The sequence below is a fragment of the Hyperolius riggenbachi genome, chromosome 7 (genome assembly GCF_040937935.1).
Source record: "Hyperolius riggenbachi isolate aHypRig1 chromosome 7, aHypRig1.pri, whole genome shotgun sequence".
NCBI classification, from domain to species: Eukaryota; Metazoa; Chordata; class Amphibia; order Anura; family Hyperoliidae; genus Hyperolius; species Hyperolius riggenbachi.
The window spans coordinates 318,315,240-318,330,647 of NC_090652.1; the positions used below are offsets into that span (position 1 = coordinate 318,315,240).

Sequence of the window (15,408 nt, forward strand, 5' to 3'; positions counted from 1 at the left end):
CCTGAGGATTTAGGAGGGGGGGAAATAAATTCCATCATTGGCCGATAGGAGGAACCTCCCAACGCTTACAAAGCTACAACTGTCCGATTCCAATAATACCAAATCAAAGGAGAACACACCTCCTAGGAGCCAAAATGGGGTTGATGGACTCTAGTAAGAAAAGTTGTTGGGAGAGCCACACCCCTTAGAAATCAGGATGAGGGGGTTGGGTGGATACCAAATATGGCAGATGAGGGGAGCATTATGCATTGTACCAAAATGGGGTGGCGGGAAAGGAGGGGGGCATGTCAGACACTAAGGGAAAGCCAGGCCCCTTAGGAGCCAGGATGGATGAGGAAGGGATCTACCAAAGGCAGGTGATTAAAGAGCTACAGTCTTGAGGAATCAGAATAAAATGTCAGTAGAGGAACATCACACATCCCACTGAGCCAATGGATTGCAGAAACAGCAAATCAAATGGGCGTGCCTTTGAGGGAGGAAAATATGGGCGGAATATAGCAGTGGCAGATGATCAGCTAAGCCACACCCCCGAGGAGCTGAGGTGGAAGGAATCTTACAGCGGCAGATGATCCGATAAGCCACACCCCTGAGGAGCTGAGGTGGAAGGAATCTTACAGCGGTAGATAATAGGATAAGCTACTTGCTAATATTTTGGCGTAAATTTTTACGTCACAATTTATGAGGGATATAGGTCGAAATTGGGCACAACTTGGGTTCGGTTTATCCCCTTTTGGAATTAGGGTTATGGTAGCTCGGTTTGATTCATTAGAGAAAATTACGGAGTTCTCGTCATCATTCACAAGCCTACAAAAAAGGGGTGCCAAGATGTCCGCAAATGATTGATAAAATTCGGCATTAAAACCGTCAGGGCCTGGGCATTTTTTTTTGGGAAGCTCCCTTACAGTGCTGAAGAATTCGGCCGGAGATATCGGGGATTCTAGTTCTGCTTTATCATTCAAGCTTACCTTTGGGAGGTTTATTTTGTCTAGGAAGTTTTTTGGATTTAGCAGGCCCGATTCGTCCATATTGTATAGTTCCTTGTAAAAATTAGAAAACTCACCTGAGATCTGTTTAGTATCATGGATTATTTTACCTTTTTTATCGGTTATATGGTGAATAAATTTGGATCTTCCTTTATCTTTCAGGAGGTTAGCTAGGACTTTCCCCGATTTGTTTTTCCCCAATGTATATCGTTTTTTTAATTTTCTCTGTTCTGATGAACATTTGTTATTCAGGAGACCATTAAGTTCTGTTCTAATTTCAGTCACCCTTGATAAGGTTGTTATAGTTGAGCTTTTTTTGTGTTCACTTTCTGCTTGTTGTAGGAGTTTTAGTAAGTTATTAATTTTATTATTCCTTTCTTTATTCACTTTACTTTTAATGCTAATTAGAGTTCCTCTAATAACACATTTTAAGGTGTCCCACAGGATACCACATGAGCTGACAGAGTTTTCATTCAGATCTATAAAATCTTTAATCGCACTTGCAATTTGTTGCCTATAATCAGTGTTGTCCAACAGTGAAACATCTAGATTCCATTGTTTACCTTCAGTGTATCTTTTCCCTAGTAAAATAGATATTATCACCGGTGCGTGATCAGAGAAGGTAATTTGACCTATTTTTACATCTGTCACTGACAATATAGTATCCTGCTGGACTAAAAAATAATCGATTCTTGAGTAGTTATGATGAACATGTGAAAAGTATGTGAAATCTCTTTCATTAAGGTTTTTAATTCTCCAGATATCGATCAATCTATTGTTACTAATTGCTTTTTGAACTTCTGAAATCTCATCTTTAGACAGATATGACCTGCCCTTGGAGGTATCCTGTTCAGGATTTAATGGTAGATTAAAATCACCTCCCAAAATTATCATCCCTTTCGCTTTAATTTTAACTTTATTAATAAAATTGATCACAGCGGCAGATTGGCCTTTGTTCGGGGCATATATATTAGCAAGCGTTACTGGGTCTCCATTTACCCTCCCCAATACAATAAGTTCCCTGGCATCATCATCCTTATATATTCTATCCACAGAGAAATCGAGACCAGTTCTTATAATAATTGAAACACCACATGTTTTCTTAAGACGGTTGGGGTTATTGATCCACTCTTTATATCTTTTATCAAAGATTATTGGGGCCTTCCCTAATTGAAAGTGTGTCTCTTGAATAAAAGCAATATCGATTTTATTTTTTAACAATAAATCAGTAATTCTTCCTCTCTTACAGCCTGAATTGGCTCCTTTTACATTCATAGAAAGGATTTTTAATTCACACATCTTTATTTATATATATATATTTTTTTTTTTTTAAAAGCAAAAGGCAAAAAAGAAGATTCGCGGCTAAGGGAGGATAAGGCAAGAGGGCGTGCGAGAGGAGATGTAGGCTGGGGGAGGGGCTCCAGGGCAAGAAATATACAACCCACACACCACACTCCCATTTCAATCATACCTAAAATAAGCATCGCACACAATCAAACAACAAACTCTCTCTTTTTTCCTTTTTTTTTTTTCCTTTCCCGACCTAGTCCGCTCTGTCAACCTTGTTGACTATTTTGTGTCGGACTCTTCTAAACCTGTCAATTAACAGAAATAACAGGAGTAGAGCCCCTGCAACCCAATCTGACGCATACTCCCCCCCCCCCCCCTCCATCAGTGATCATACTAGAGAATCAGGGACAAGCTATCCCTACACATCTGCTTATGAATCAGGCCTCAGTATCTTCCCAGCCTGGGATATGTATTGTAGGCAGTTTTAGAGCTTTTTGGATATTTATCAGTGGTTCTCCATCTGTCAAATTATATGTTTTCCCATCTATAGTTGCTCTTAAAGAGAAGGGGAAACCCCAGCTATATTGCCCTCCTTTTTTTTTAATCTCCTCCAGTAACGGTTTTAATTGTCTTCTTCGATCGAAATAGATTAAATAAAATAATTAGTCATCTTTTGGGGAATCAACAATCAGGTTTTATTAAAAATAAACAAACTAAAGATAACATATACACTGCAATTGATCTGATTCACAGGTGTAGAAATAGAGGGGAGGCTGCAGTGATGATTGCAGTGGACGCTGAAAAAGCATTTGACCGTATATCGAGAAGCTTTATCTTTGCAGTGCTGGTGGAATTTGGACTAGGCCCAATATTTATTGGGAACTTGAAGAAACTTTATAAAAACCAAAGTTCAAGTGTCAAGGTAAATAATCAGCTTGATCACACTTTTCCTATCTCAAACGGGGTTAGGCAAGGATGTCCCTTGTCCCCCATTCTATTTAATCTTGGCATTGAAACAATTATTCAAGCTATTCAACAGGATGATGAAATTAGAGGTATAAAAACTAGGCAAGGTGAGATGAAGATCCTGGCCTATGCCGACGATTTACTTCTAACCCTGACGGACCCACTTAATTCAACAATAAAATGTCGAGATAAACTTAATTTTTTTGCAAAATATTCAAATTTTAAACTGAATAAAGAAAAAACAGAGATTCTAAACATAGGCTGTTCGGTAGAACTCATGGAGGAGATAAAACAGAGTAGTGAGTTTAAGGGTAATAATCATGCAATTAAATACTTAGGTATTAACCTTACCAGCCATCTTGATTCGCTTTTTAAAAATAACTTTTTGAAAATAGTAGGTGAATGTAAAAAAAAGCTGAGATCTTGGGACCGTCCGTGTTTCAACCTAATTGGTAGGATTAACATTATTAAAATGTTGATCCTCCCTAAACTTATCTTTTTGTTGCAGAGCCTACCAATAGCCATCCCTAATATATGGTTCCAGAACTGGCACAAGATATTCCAGAATTTTATCTGGAACAATGCTAAGCACAGAATAAATTATAAACTAGTCATGAAAAGAAAAGACCAGGGCGGACTTGCCGCTCCAAATTTATATAACTATTACAAAAGTGTACATCTGACAAGAATTCTAGAATGGAAAATGGAGACCACCACTGGTGTAGAGAACAAGATATGGCCGCGGCTAGAGGAGGAAGAATCAGATTTTGATCTTGTCTTTACTTGGATCATTAAAAATATCAATAAAGTATATAATATATCGTCCCATCCGTTGATTAAACCAACCCTGAAATCATTACTCTGGATAATTGAGAAATGGCAAAAAAAAACAGGGTTTTCCCCCTTGATAACCCTACGAGATAACCCAGACTTTCCCCCAGGTCTTGACCCAGCTTGGTTTGGTAAACATAATATAAGTCGTGAAACACGTGTTGTAAATATTGGGGGAAACCCCACGCTGGGAATTAGATCGATTCTTGAGTGTAATGACCAGATTGGTTTTTGGGGTTTCTCCCAGATACATAGTTTCTTCTATAAGTTTGCCTCGAGGGTGGTTCAGAGGAGGGAGCTGAATAATTTTGAGAGACACTTTTATCTGGGAAAAAAAATGAATAAATCCATTTCCAGCTTATACGCAGATATCTGCGCAGCAGAATATGACCAGGACTTCCCTGCATATTGCAGAAAATGGGAAATTGACCTGGGGTCCAGTCTGGAAGGGTTATGGCCACAAATATGGGTAAATACTTTTAAAATCCAAGATCCAAGATTACAATTGATTCAATTTAAAACAATTGGTAGATGGTACATGACACCATCCCGTGTTGGTAAGTTTGCAAACCGCAAGGTGATGTGCTGGAGGTGTGGACAGGGGGACGGAGGTACCTTACATATGTGGTGGCAGTGCCCGATAGTTAGAAAATTTTGGGATGATATCATCCTCTTGGCTGAGAGATTGCTAAAAGAAAAATTTGAACTTACTCCGAAGGAAGCAATTCTTAGTTATACAGCTAAAAAAGAAAGCCTTGGATGCTCTCTGATTAAAGAATATGGCACGATTGTTGCCAAAAGTATTATCGCTAACAACTGGAAAAATCCGTCTAGGCTAGATATAGGAGAATGGTTTGCTAGGATGGATGATCTGTGTAAGAACATGGAGCTGGGAACTACGAATAAGGTAGAAGAAATATGGAGAAGTCTTACAGCTAATCTCGGTTAGGTTTACCCTGGGGAGTGAATGAGCTGAGAATTGGGAGTCGCTGGGGAATGTTGTTGGGGCCGGAGGGGGGCGGTACTGGATGGTACTGGATGGTATTGGGGTGGGACGGGGGGCCCCGGGGAGGGAATGGATGACGGGGTGACTGTGAGTGGTACGTTTGGGACGCGTATGTCTGTTGCAAGGTACAGATACCCTTCAAAAGAGAGGTTGGAGAGATGAGAGGAGTATATACAGGATGTTGACGGGGCTCATGTATATGATTGTGGTATGAGAAGGATAAATAGATAATTGTCCCAGCAACAGTCATGTAATTCTGAGAAATAAGAGCTTAATGATGAAGAAAATTACAGAGATGCTTATTTAGCTCTTACCAATCTACGATGTATAAACTATGATGATTACACATTTCAGTTTAGGGGTATGGCAAGAATAGAAATTGCTAATGCCCCATGTAACTGATTACTCACGAATCTGGGTGTGTGTACTGAGTTTGAAAGAAAAAAAAAAAAAAAAAAATAAATAAAAAATAGGATAAGCTACACCCCTGAGGAGCTGAGGTGGAAAGGTGGAAGGAATCGAGTACTGGCAGAGAATAGATTAGCAACATACTTGAAGAGCTAGGGTGGAAAGGTGGAATTAATGTAGCAGTGGCAAGTGAAAGATTCCCTACACCCCTGAAGAACGGAGATGGGAAGGGGGAAGGAATCTAGTAGAGGTAGATGACAGATTAGCTACACCCCTGAAGAGCTGGGGTGGGGAGGTGGAATAAATGTAGCAGTGGCAGATGACAGATTAGCTCCACCCCTAAAGAGCTGGGATGGGGAGGTGGAATGTATGTAGCAGTGGCAGATGATAGATTAGCTCCACCCATTAAGAGCTGGGATGGGGAGGTGGAATAAATGTAACAGTGGCAGATGACAGATTAGCTCCACCCCTGAAGAGATGTGATGTGGAGGTGGAATGAATGTAGCAGTGGCAGATGATAGCTTAGCTCCACCCCTGAGGAGCTGGGATGGGGAGGTGGAAGGAATGTAGCAGTGGCAGATGACAGATTAGCTCCACCCCTAAAGAGCTTGGATGGGGAGGTGGAATGTATGTAGCAGTGGCAGATGATAGATTAGCTCCACCCATGAAGATCTGGGATGGGGAGGTGGAATGAATGTGGCAGAAGCAGATGATAAATTAGCTCCACCCCTGAGGAGCTGGGGTGGGGAGGTGGAATGAATGTAGCAGTGGCAGATGATAGATTAGCTACACCCCTGAGGAGCTGGGGTGGGGAGGTGGAAGGAATGTAGCAGTAAGAACACATGATGGAGGCAGGTGGAATCCAATAATGGCAGATTTAGAGCCACATGTAAAGAGAGGACAAGATCTCTGCATAAAACATAAGCCTCCATTTGCTGGTTGAGCTGGATGGGTGAAGTCCTACATAGCATAATTTATGGGCATTTCAGGCAAAGTTTTACTTCAACTCATTAGTAACACTGTAAATCACGCTGGCACCTGGCGAGTCCTGCAGAGCATTCTGGGTAACGGGATCACATGACCAGGCCAGGAGAGAACCATCTCTCATGTACAATCTGGAAGAGGCAATGAATTATGGATGAGCCTCTGAGGTCTCCATATTAAACACCTTCCAAGGGTACGGGCAGAAATCGCCAGATCTGGAGCGCGGCCCTGACAGATGGAACGTGTGCATAATTTACAGGGCTGGGGAGAGATTTCCTAACGACACAGAACATCCGGAGAGCATAGAACGTCCGCTATCCCAGTGAGAGGGGGATACATTCCTTTATAGCGGAACTCAGGCCTTCTTTACACGGAGCGGTTTATTGGGGGACATTCTCTGCTCCTCAAACACTTGTGTGAAATCTCCACTCGAGCCTCAGTACCGCCATACACAACAGTCAAGATTTCCGGATAGGTCCGATCTGATTTCCAATCACTTCTACACAAAATTGATTAGAAAAACAATCAGAAAAACGATGAGAAATCAGATCGGACCTATCAGAAATTACCAACATGACCCACAATGTGATGGGAAATTGCATGGTGTGTACCGGGCATCAGAGGCAGAGGGACAGTAGGGCTGCCAGGTAACTGGTATTGCTCAAAGGGAAATATGGCAGCCTCCATATACCTCTCACTTCAGTTGTCCTTTAACAAACCGCCGATCCAGGCAGGCTAAACACCTTCATCTGCTAGAAGACTTTTCACCACCCTGCATAGTGACTTCCATCAGTTCCAATAGGAGGAGGGGATGGTATTCATAAGTGCAGGTGATTGGATATGATCAATGATATGTGAATGATTCTGGCTTGCATGCAAATGTCATGCAATATGTATGCAGCTTGGGCTTGGGACAATGAAATGTACTTTCTCTAAATTGTAATTTCACCAATTCCAATACAATACAAATGGTATTAGAGAACATCTGAAACAAGAGGCTGCCATATGTATTTCCTGTTAAACAATACCAGTTGCCTGGCAGCCCTGCTGATCTATTTGGCTGCAGTAGTATCTGAATCACGCACCTGAAACAAGCATGCAGCTAATTCAGTCACACTTCAGTGACCTGCTCTGCGTGCTTGTTCAGGGGATATGGCTAAATGTATTAGAGGCAGAGGGTTAGCAGGGCTGCCAGGCAATCTGCATTATTTAAAAGGAAACAAATATGGCAGCCTCCCTATCTCTCTTGTCAGTTCTCCTTTGAATTTTAATGTAAGCTAGAATTTTTCTTATGTCACTGACCATCTCTATACATTTCTGCACAAGCCTGTTCCTTCATTCTGCAGTCTGGCTATCAGACGCTCATGTCTGGCTGTAGCTATGTACTGTCTCTAACATGTCTAGGTAACCATGGTAACCCAGCATCCATTGCATGTGGATGATAAACGGTGCTGAGGCCCCGCCTTGTGTAATAATGGTTTTAGTTTGGTATTGAGGGCTTCTTTCATGCCTTTGGGCCGAGATTCAGACCCGCTGTGCAGAAGTGTGAACCAAGTCCTCCTCCACAGCTTGTGCCTTATACTTGTTGGCAGTATCAACAAACTTCCTAAACTGCAATACAGTAAAGCAACCACAGGATGTCACTGTCTGTACTAAGCTGCAATGATCTCTATGGTATTGTTATTTCCTGTATTCATTCTGAGTTCCTCTCTGTTCTCAGTAAGCAGCATTTCCTGATGGTGGTGTGTGATTTATCTCTGCAAATTTTCTTCAGTAAAGAGTTCTAACTTGTTATACTTGGTGTCTATCTGCATGTACAGAACACTCTACCCCACCGATACGCACATAGAAGAGTCTGTCTGACTCCATCACCTATAGCAAATGATATCTGCAGCAGGCAACGTCCAGTCCTCCTCAGATACAACCTCCCATAAATCTCATAAAATACATCAGCGCTGATAAATGACTGGACACATTCTCCACCGCTACACCAAACAGAAAGGAGCTTACAGAACCAGAGCAAGCCCAGATTATAAGACCTCACACACATTGCTGTTAGCAAGGCCCAGCTCACATCTAAAATTACTAAATGCTAGCAATTACCGCTAGCGTTTGGCAGGAGTGATGTTTACGCGATAAACACAGAAAAATCACTGGACAAAGTAACGTTTTGGGAGCGATTGTGATTAGCGGTTTTATACATGCTAATCGCAATCGCTCCAGAATCGCCGGCAAACCGCTGCAGGTAACGTGTTTGCCATTAGTGATAATCGCAAAAACGCCCATGATCGCGGGAGTGAGAACACTGCCATAGGGTACAATAGGACTAGCAGTTTTAGAAACCGCCAGCGTTGTGCAGTCAGCGGGAATCGTGCAATTCCTGCTTAGGTGTGAACGAGCACTAACACTCATCCGCAGAATTTAAAGCAAACCAAGGTGTGAGAGCTATGCAAGCTGCCATATTTATTCCCTTTTAAACAATACCAGTTACCTGGCTGTCCTGCTGATCTTTCTGGCCAGTGGGGTCTAAATCACACTCCTGAAACAAGCATGCAGCTAATCTTGTCAGATTTGTCATAGACATCTGATCTGCATGCTTGTTCAGGGGCTATGGCTAAAAGAATTAGAGGCGGAGGATCAGAAGGACAGCCAGGCAATCTGCATTATATAAAATGAAACAAACATGTCAGCCTCCATATGTCTCTCACCTCGGGTTGCCTTTAAAGTGCATCTTCTGCACATAACTCGCAGGAGTCCAATCGTAATCAAGCATGTCAGAGAAACAATGCGACCGCTTGTAAGTATATCGTTTTAAGATAAGATTTATTTGTGCCTCCTGAACACAAACTACTTTTAAAGTTCACTTACATACGGGTCCATATGACGGGAACCCGTAAAAATGTGAAAGCATGTCTCTTTATTACGCCCGACAGGTTTCGCAAGCTTTGATAAGGACTTGTAGAACCTATCCCCTGACAAAGCGACCATAGCGAAACCTGTCGGATAGCCATCCGATCATTTATGGGCGCTGAAGTATTTTAAGAGGCAGCTCCCTCACCTGTCAGGACTACAACTTCTCAGTCTCCTAGACTACACATGGCGGATCAGCTGCTAATAATTCTAGCTCGCAAGCAAATTGTCCCAAGATGCGTAAAATCTGCATTAAATCTCGAAGGTGGAATTGTTTGCATATATTAAACATCTCTACAGCAGTCAATGCTACACAGTAACATTCCCAGTGATACAGAGTAACGACCCCCCTTTTCTCCACCATCATCATGCCCCTCCCACCATGCCCCCCATTATGCCCCTCCCTGGCTCCTACCTTCTCTGCATCCTGCTCGAAGAGCCGCAGCTGGAAGCACTGGTCCAGCTTGAGCTTGCGCACGTGCCACATCTGGTGCAGGTGCTGGCGGGTGGAGTGCAGCTTGTCCAGGAGGCTGGTAATCTTTGGCACGAGACTCTGAAAATCAGCCCCTCCCGGAATACAATTCCTGCCGGAAAACCCGTCCCCGCAGCGGATGCACTGCAGCAGCCTCTGCCCGTCCCGGTCCAGCTCTTCTACTGGAGCCTTGATCACCTTCTTCTTCAGCTGCGTGTGCTCATCGATGAGTCGCCGGGAGCCCTCCACGTCCACCGGGAACTCCTTCCGGGCCAGCATCTCCTGCAGGTCCTCCAGCCGGGACAGCAGGTGCACGGCGCTGTTAAAGAACTCCTCCAGGGAGACCCGCAGTTCAATCCACTCCTCGTGGTTGTATTCCAGGGAGCCGTCAAACTCCTCCGTCAGCTGCGAGGGGTCCACCAGCTTAGTGAGGCCTTCCACCGACACCATGCTGGTCTGCAGAGAAACAAGAAGGTTACTCAACGGGATCCCACCGCAAAGTGCTATCTCCACTGCGAAAAACAAACGCCACCTCTGGTCCGCTAATTAGGACCCACCTCTCCGCAACAGGATCCATCTCCCCTGCATCACCGCTAATCAGGGCCCACCTCTCCCCAACATGAACCATCTCCCCTGCATCACCGCTAATCAGGGCCGACCTCTCCCCAACATGAACCATCTCCCCTGCATCACCGCTAATCAGGGCCGACCTCTCCCCAACATGAACCATCTCCCCTGCATCACCGCTAATCAGGGCCCACCTCTCCCCAATGGGAACCATCTCCCCTGCATCACCGCTAATCAGGGCCCACCTCTCCCCAATGGGAACCATCTCCCCTGCATCACCACTAATCAGGGCCCACCTCTCCCCAATGGGAACCATCTCCCGAAGACATAATCCCACCTAAAGCAGCTTACACACACACACAGGTTTTTTTGGACTATAAGCCACTCCTGACCATAAGATGCACCCAGGTTTAGAGGACAAGAACCAGGGAAAAATAATATATACTAAACCTGGTGCATCCGTGGTGAGTCTTATATAGTCCAAAACATACTATATATATATATATATAAAAAATTACAGATATTACCCTGTTAAAATGCAGTGAAAAGTGCCAGGGCTGTCCAAATGTATATTAACAAGTGTGTCTATACTATTGGGAATAAAACAACGGGGGGGGGGCTAGGGAACACCCCAAAGTGAGCAGACACACCCCTAGGTGGGCTGGGGAACACCCTCAGGTGGGTGGAGAAAACCCCAAAGAGGGCAGGGACAGCCCCAGGTGGGCTGGGGAACACCCTCTGGTTAGCGGGGACACCCTCAGGAGGGCTGGGGAAGACCCTCAGATGAGTAGGGGACCACTCCAAAGTGGGCATGGAAACCCTCAGGTGGGCGGGGACACCCTCAGGTGGGCGGGGACACCCTCAGGAGGGCGGGGACACCGAGCTTTGGCAGAGTGATCTGAAGAGAGATATAACCGAGGTGTCACCACTGGCAGAGAATGACAGGAAGTGACACGTATGTGACCCGCTGATCCCAGGAGAAATGGCAGAACTTCTTCTATAAAGTCAGAAGCCTCATACACACGCTGAGCTAAACATCTGATGGACGTCTGTTTACACCAGACGACGAGCGACCCATATTGGATATCGTGCCCGATGAAGTCACATGACTGCTGGACAGATGTTGTGCAGTCCGCCAGGTGTGTACACTGATCCTGAGCTTGTGCGCATGGCTTGTGATATGTCGCTTTCACATGCAGCATTTAAAGGACACCTAATATTAAAGGTATATGGGGGCGGCCATATTTATTTCCTGTTAAACTATACCAGCTGCCTGAAAGCCTTGCTGATCTCTCTGGCTGCAGTAGTGTCTGAACCACACACCTGAAACAAGCATGCAGATGATCCAGTCACACTTCAGTCAGAGCGCCTGATCTGCTGCATGCTTGTTCAGGGGCTATAGCTAAATGTATCAGAGGCAGATGATCAGCAGGACAGCCAGGTAATGTGCTTTGTATAAAAGGACATAAATATGGCAGCCTCCATGTCCCTCTCACTACAGTTGTCCTTTACACAGCATTGTCGCTTGGATAGTAGGTGTCTGTGTGCAATGTTGTTGTATGCAATGCTGACATGTTGTTGCCATGGTGATGTTGTTGCTCATTTCTGTGCGGTGACTTATCTCTCATGTGTGTGCGGTGACTTATCCCGTGCGTGTGCAGCAGACCGTTCCCCCGATTCTGCAGTGGAGATACTCGGGAATATGAGGGAAACGCACCTCGAAGATGAACTTGGAGCTGCCGAAGTTGGTTTTCTGCTTCTGCCAGAAGTTCTCGGGTTTGATGATGAGAGCCACGTGGATCTCCGCCGGGAACGCCTCCTGCAGCGTCTTCAGCAGAGGCTTGATGAGCTCCCACTTGGATCCGCGCATGTCGATAATGACGGTGAATCCACGCTTACACACGTCCTCACTGCAGGGGGCGACACAGAGCACAGCTTACTCACTGTATATATACTGTATATCACTGACTCTACTGTATATAATGTGCAGGTAAAACTAATCACTATATAACATACAGGGGTAACTAATCACTATATAATGTGCAGGTGTAACTAATCACTATATAATGTACAGGTGTAACTGATCACTATATAATGTACAGGTGTGACTAATCACTATATAATGTACAGGTGTAACTGATCACTATATAATGTGCAGGTGTAACTAATCACTATATAATGTACAGGTGTAACTGATCACTATATAATGTACAGGTGTGACTAATCACTATATAATGTACAGGTGTAACTAATCACTATATAATGTACAGGTGTAACTAATCACTATATAATGTACAGGTGTAACTGATCACTATATAATGTACAGGTGTGACTAATCACTATATAATGTACAGGTGTAACTGATCACTATATAATGTGCAGGTGTAACTAATCACTATATAATGTGCAGGTGTGACTAATCACTATATAATGTGCAGGTGTAACTAATCACTATATAATGTACAGGTGTAACTAATCACTATATAATGTACAGGTGTAACTAATCACTATATAATGTACAGGTGCGACTAATCACTATATAATGTACAGGTGTAACTGATCACTATATAATGTACAGGTGTAACTAATCACTATATAATGTGCAGGTGTGACTAATCACTATATAATGTGCAGGTGTAACTAATCACTATATAATGTGCAGGTGTGACTAATCACTATATAATGTGCAGGTGTAACTAATCACTATATAATGTACAGGTGTAACTAATCACTATATAATGTGCAGGTGTAACTAATCACTATATAATGTGCAGGTGTGACTAATCACTATATAATGTGCAGGTGTGACTAATCACTATATAATGTGCAGGTGTAACTAATCACTATATAATGTGCAGGTGTAACTAATCACTATATAATGTACAGGTGTAACTAATCACTATATAATGTACAGGTGTAACTAATCACTATATAATGTGCAGGTGTAACTAATCACTATATAATGTGCAGGTGTGACTAATCACTATATAATGTGCAGGTGTAACTAATCACTATATAATGTACAGGTGTAACTAATCACTATATAATGTACAGGTGTAACTAATCACTATATAATGTGCAGGTGTAACTAATCACTATATAATGTGCAGGTGTAACTAATCACTATATAATGTGCAGGTGTGACTAATCACTATATAATGTACAGGTGTAACTAATCACAATATAATGTACAGGTGCGACTAATCACTATATAATGTACAGGTGTGACTGATCACTATATAATGTACAGGTGTAACTAATCACTATATAATGTGCAGGTGTGACTAATCACTATATAATGTGCAGGTGTAACTAATCACTATATAATGTGCAGGTGTGACTAATCACTATATAATATACAGGTGTAACTAATCACTATATAATGTACAGGTGTAACTAATCACTATATAATGTACAGGTGTGACTAATCACTATATAATGTGCAGGTGTAACTAATCACTATATAATGTGCAGGTGTGACTAATCACTATATAATGTACAGGTGTAACTAATCACTATATAATGTACAGGTGTAACTAATCACTATATAATGTACAGGTGTAACTAATCACTATATAATGTACAGGTGTGACTAATCACTATATAATGTGCAGGTGTAACTAATCACTATATAATGTGCAGGTGTGACTAATCACTATATAATGTGCAGGTGTAACTAATCACTATATAATGTGCAGGTGTAACTAATCACTATATAATGTACAGGTGTAACTGATCACTATATAATGTGCAGGTGTAACTGATCACTATATAATGTACAGGTGTAACTAATCACTATATAATGTGCAGGTGTGACTAATCACTATATAATATACAGGTGTAACTAATCACTATATAATGTACAGGTGTAACTAATCACTATATAATGTACAGGTGTGACTAATCACTATATAATGTGCAGGTGTAACTAATCACTATATAATGTGCAGGTGTAACTAATCACTATATAATGTACAGGTGTAACTAATCACTATACAATGTACAGGTGTAACTAATCACTATATAATGTACAGGTGTAACTAATCACTATATAATGTACAGGTGTAACTGATCACTATATAATGTACAGGTGTAACTAATCACTATATAATGTGCAGGTGTGACTAATCACTATATAATGTGCAGGTGTAACTAATCACTATATAATGTGCAGGTGTGACTAATCACTATATAATATACAGGTGTAACTAATCACTATATAATGTACAAGTGTAACTAATCACTATATAATGTGCAGGTGTGACTAATCACTATATAATATACAGGTGTAACTAATCACTATATAATGTACAGGTGTAACTAATCACTATATAATGTACAGGTGTGACTAATCACTATATAATGTGCAGGTGTAACTAATCACTATATAATGTACAGGTGTGACTAATCACTATATAATGTGCAGGTGTAACTAATCACTATATAATGTGCAGGTGTAACTAATCACTATATAATGTGCAGGTGTGACTAATCACTATATAATGTGCAGGTGTAACTAATCACTATATAATGTACAGGTGTAACTAATCACTATATAATGTACAGGTGTAACTAATCACTATACAATGTACAGGTGTAACTAATCACTATATAATGTACAGGTGTAACTAATCACTATAGAATGTACAGGTGTAACTAATCACTATATAATGTACAGGTGTAACTAATCACTATATAATGTACAGGTGTAACTAATCACTATATAATGTACAGGTGTAACTAATCACTATATAATGTACAGGTGTAACTGATCACTATATAATGTACAGGTGTAACTGATCACTATATAATGTGCAGGTGTAACTAATCACTATATAATGTACAGGTGTAACTAATCACTATACAATGTACAGGTGTAACTAATCACTATATAATGTACAGGTGTAACTAATCACTATATAATGTACAGGTGTAACTGATCACTATATAATGTACAGGTGTAACTAATCACTATATAATGTACAGGTGTG

The 15,408-nt window shown here is 41.9% G+C and overlaps 1 protein-coding gene across 7 annotated transcripts in view; it reads right to left on the reverse strand.

The window, feature by feature from the left end:
- Window positions 1–15,408, reverse strand: part of LOC137525248 (kalirin) — a 469,346-nt gene that overhangs the window by 316,183 nt on the left and 137,755 nt on the right. For all 7 annotated transcript variants that reach the window (XM_068246262.1, XM_068246265.1, XM_068246261.1 and 4 more), the window contains exons 4-5: window positions 12,135–12,327; window positions 9,794–10,306 (exon numbers count right to left, since the gene is read on the reverse strand). In XM_068246262.1, coding sequence (XP_068102363.1) covers window positions 9,794–10,306; window positions 12,135–12,327 — 706 coding nt within the window. The remainder of the gene's footprint in view (window positions 1–9,793; window positions 10,307–12,134; window positions 12,328–15,408) is intronic.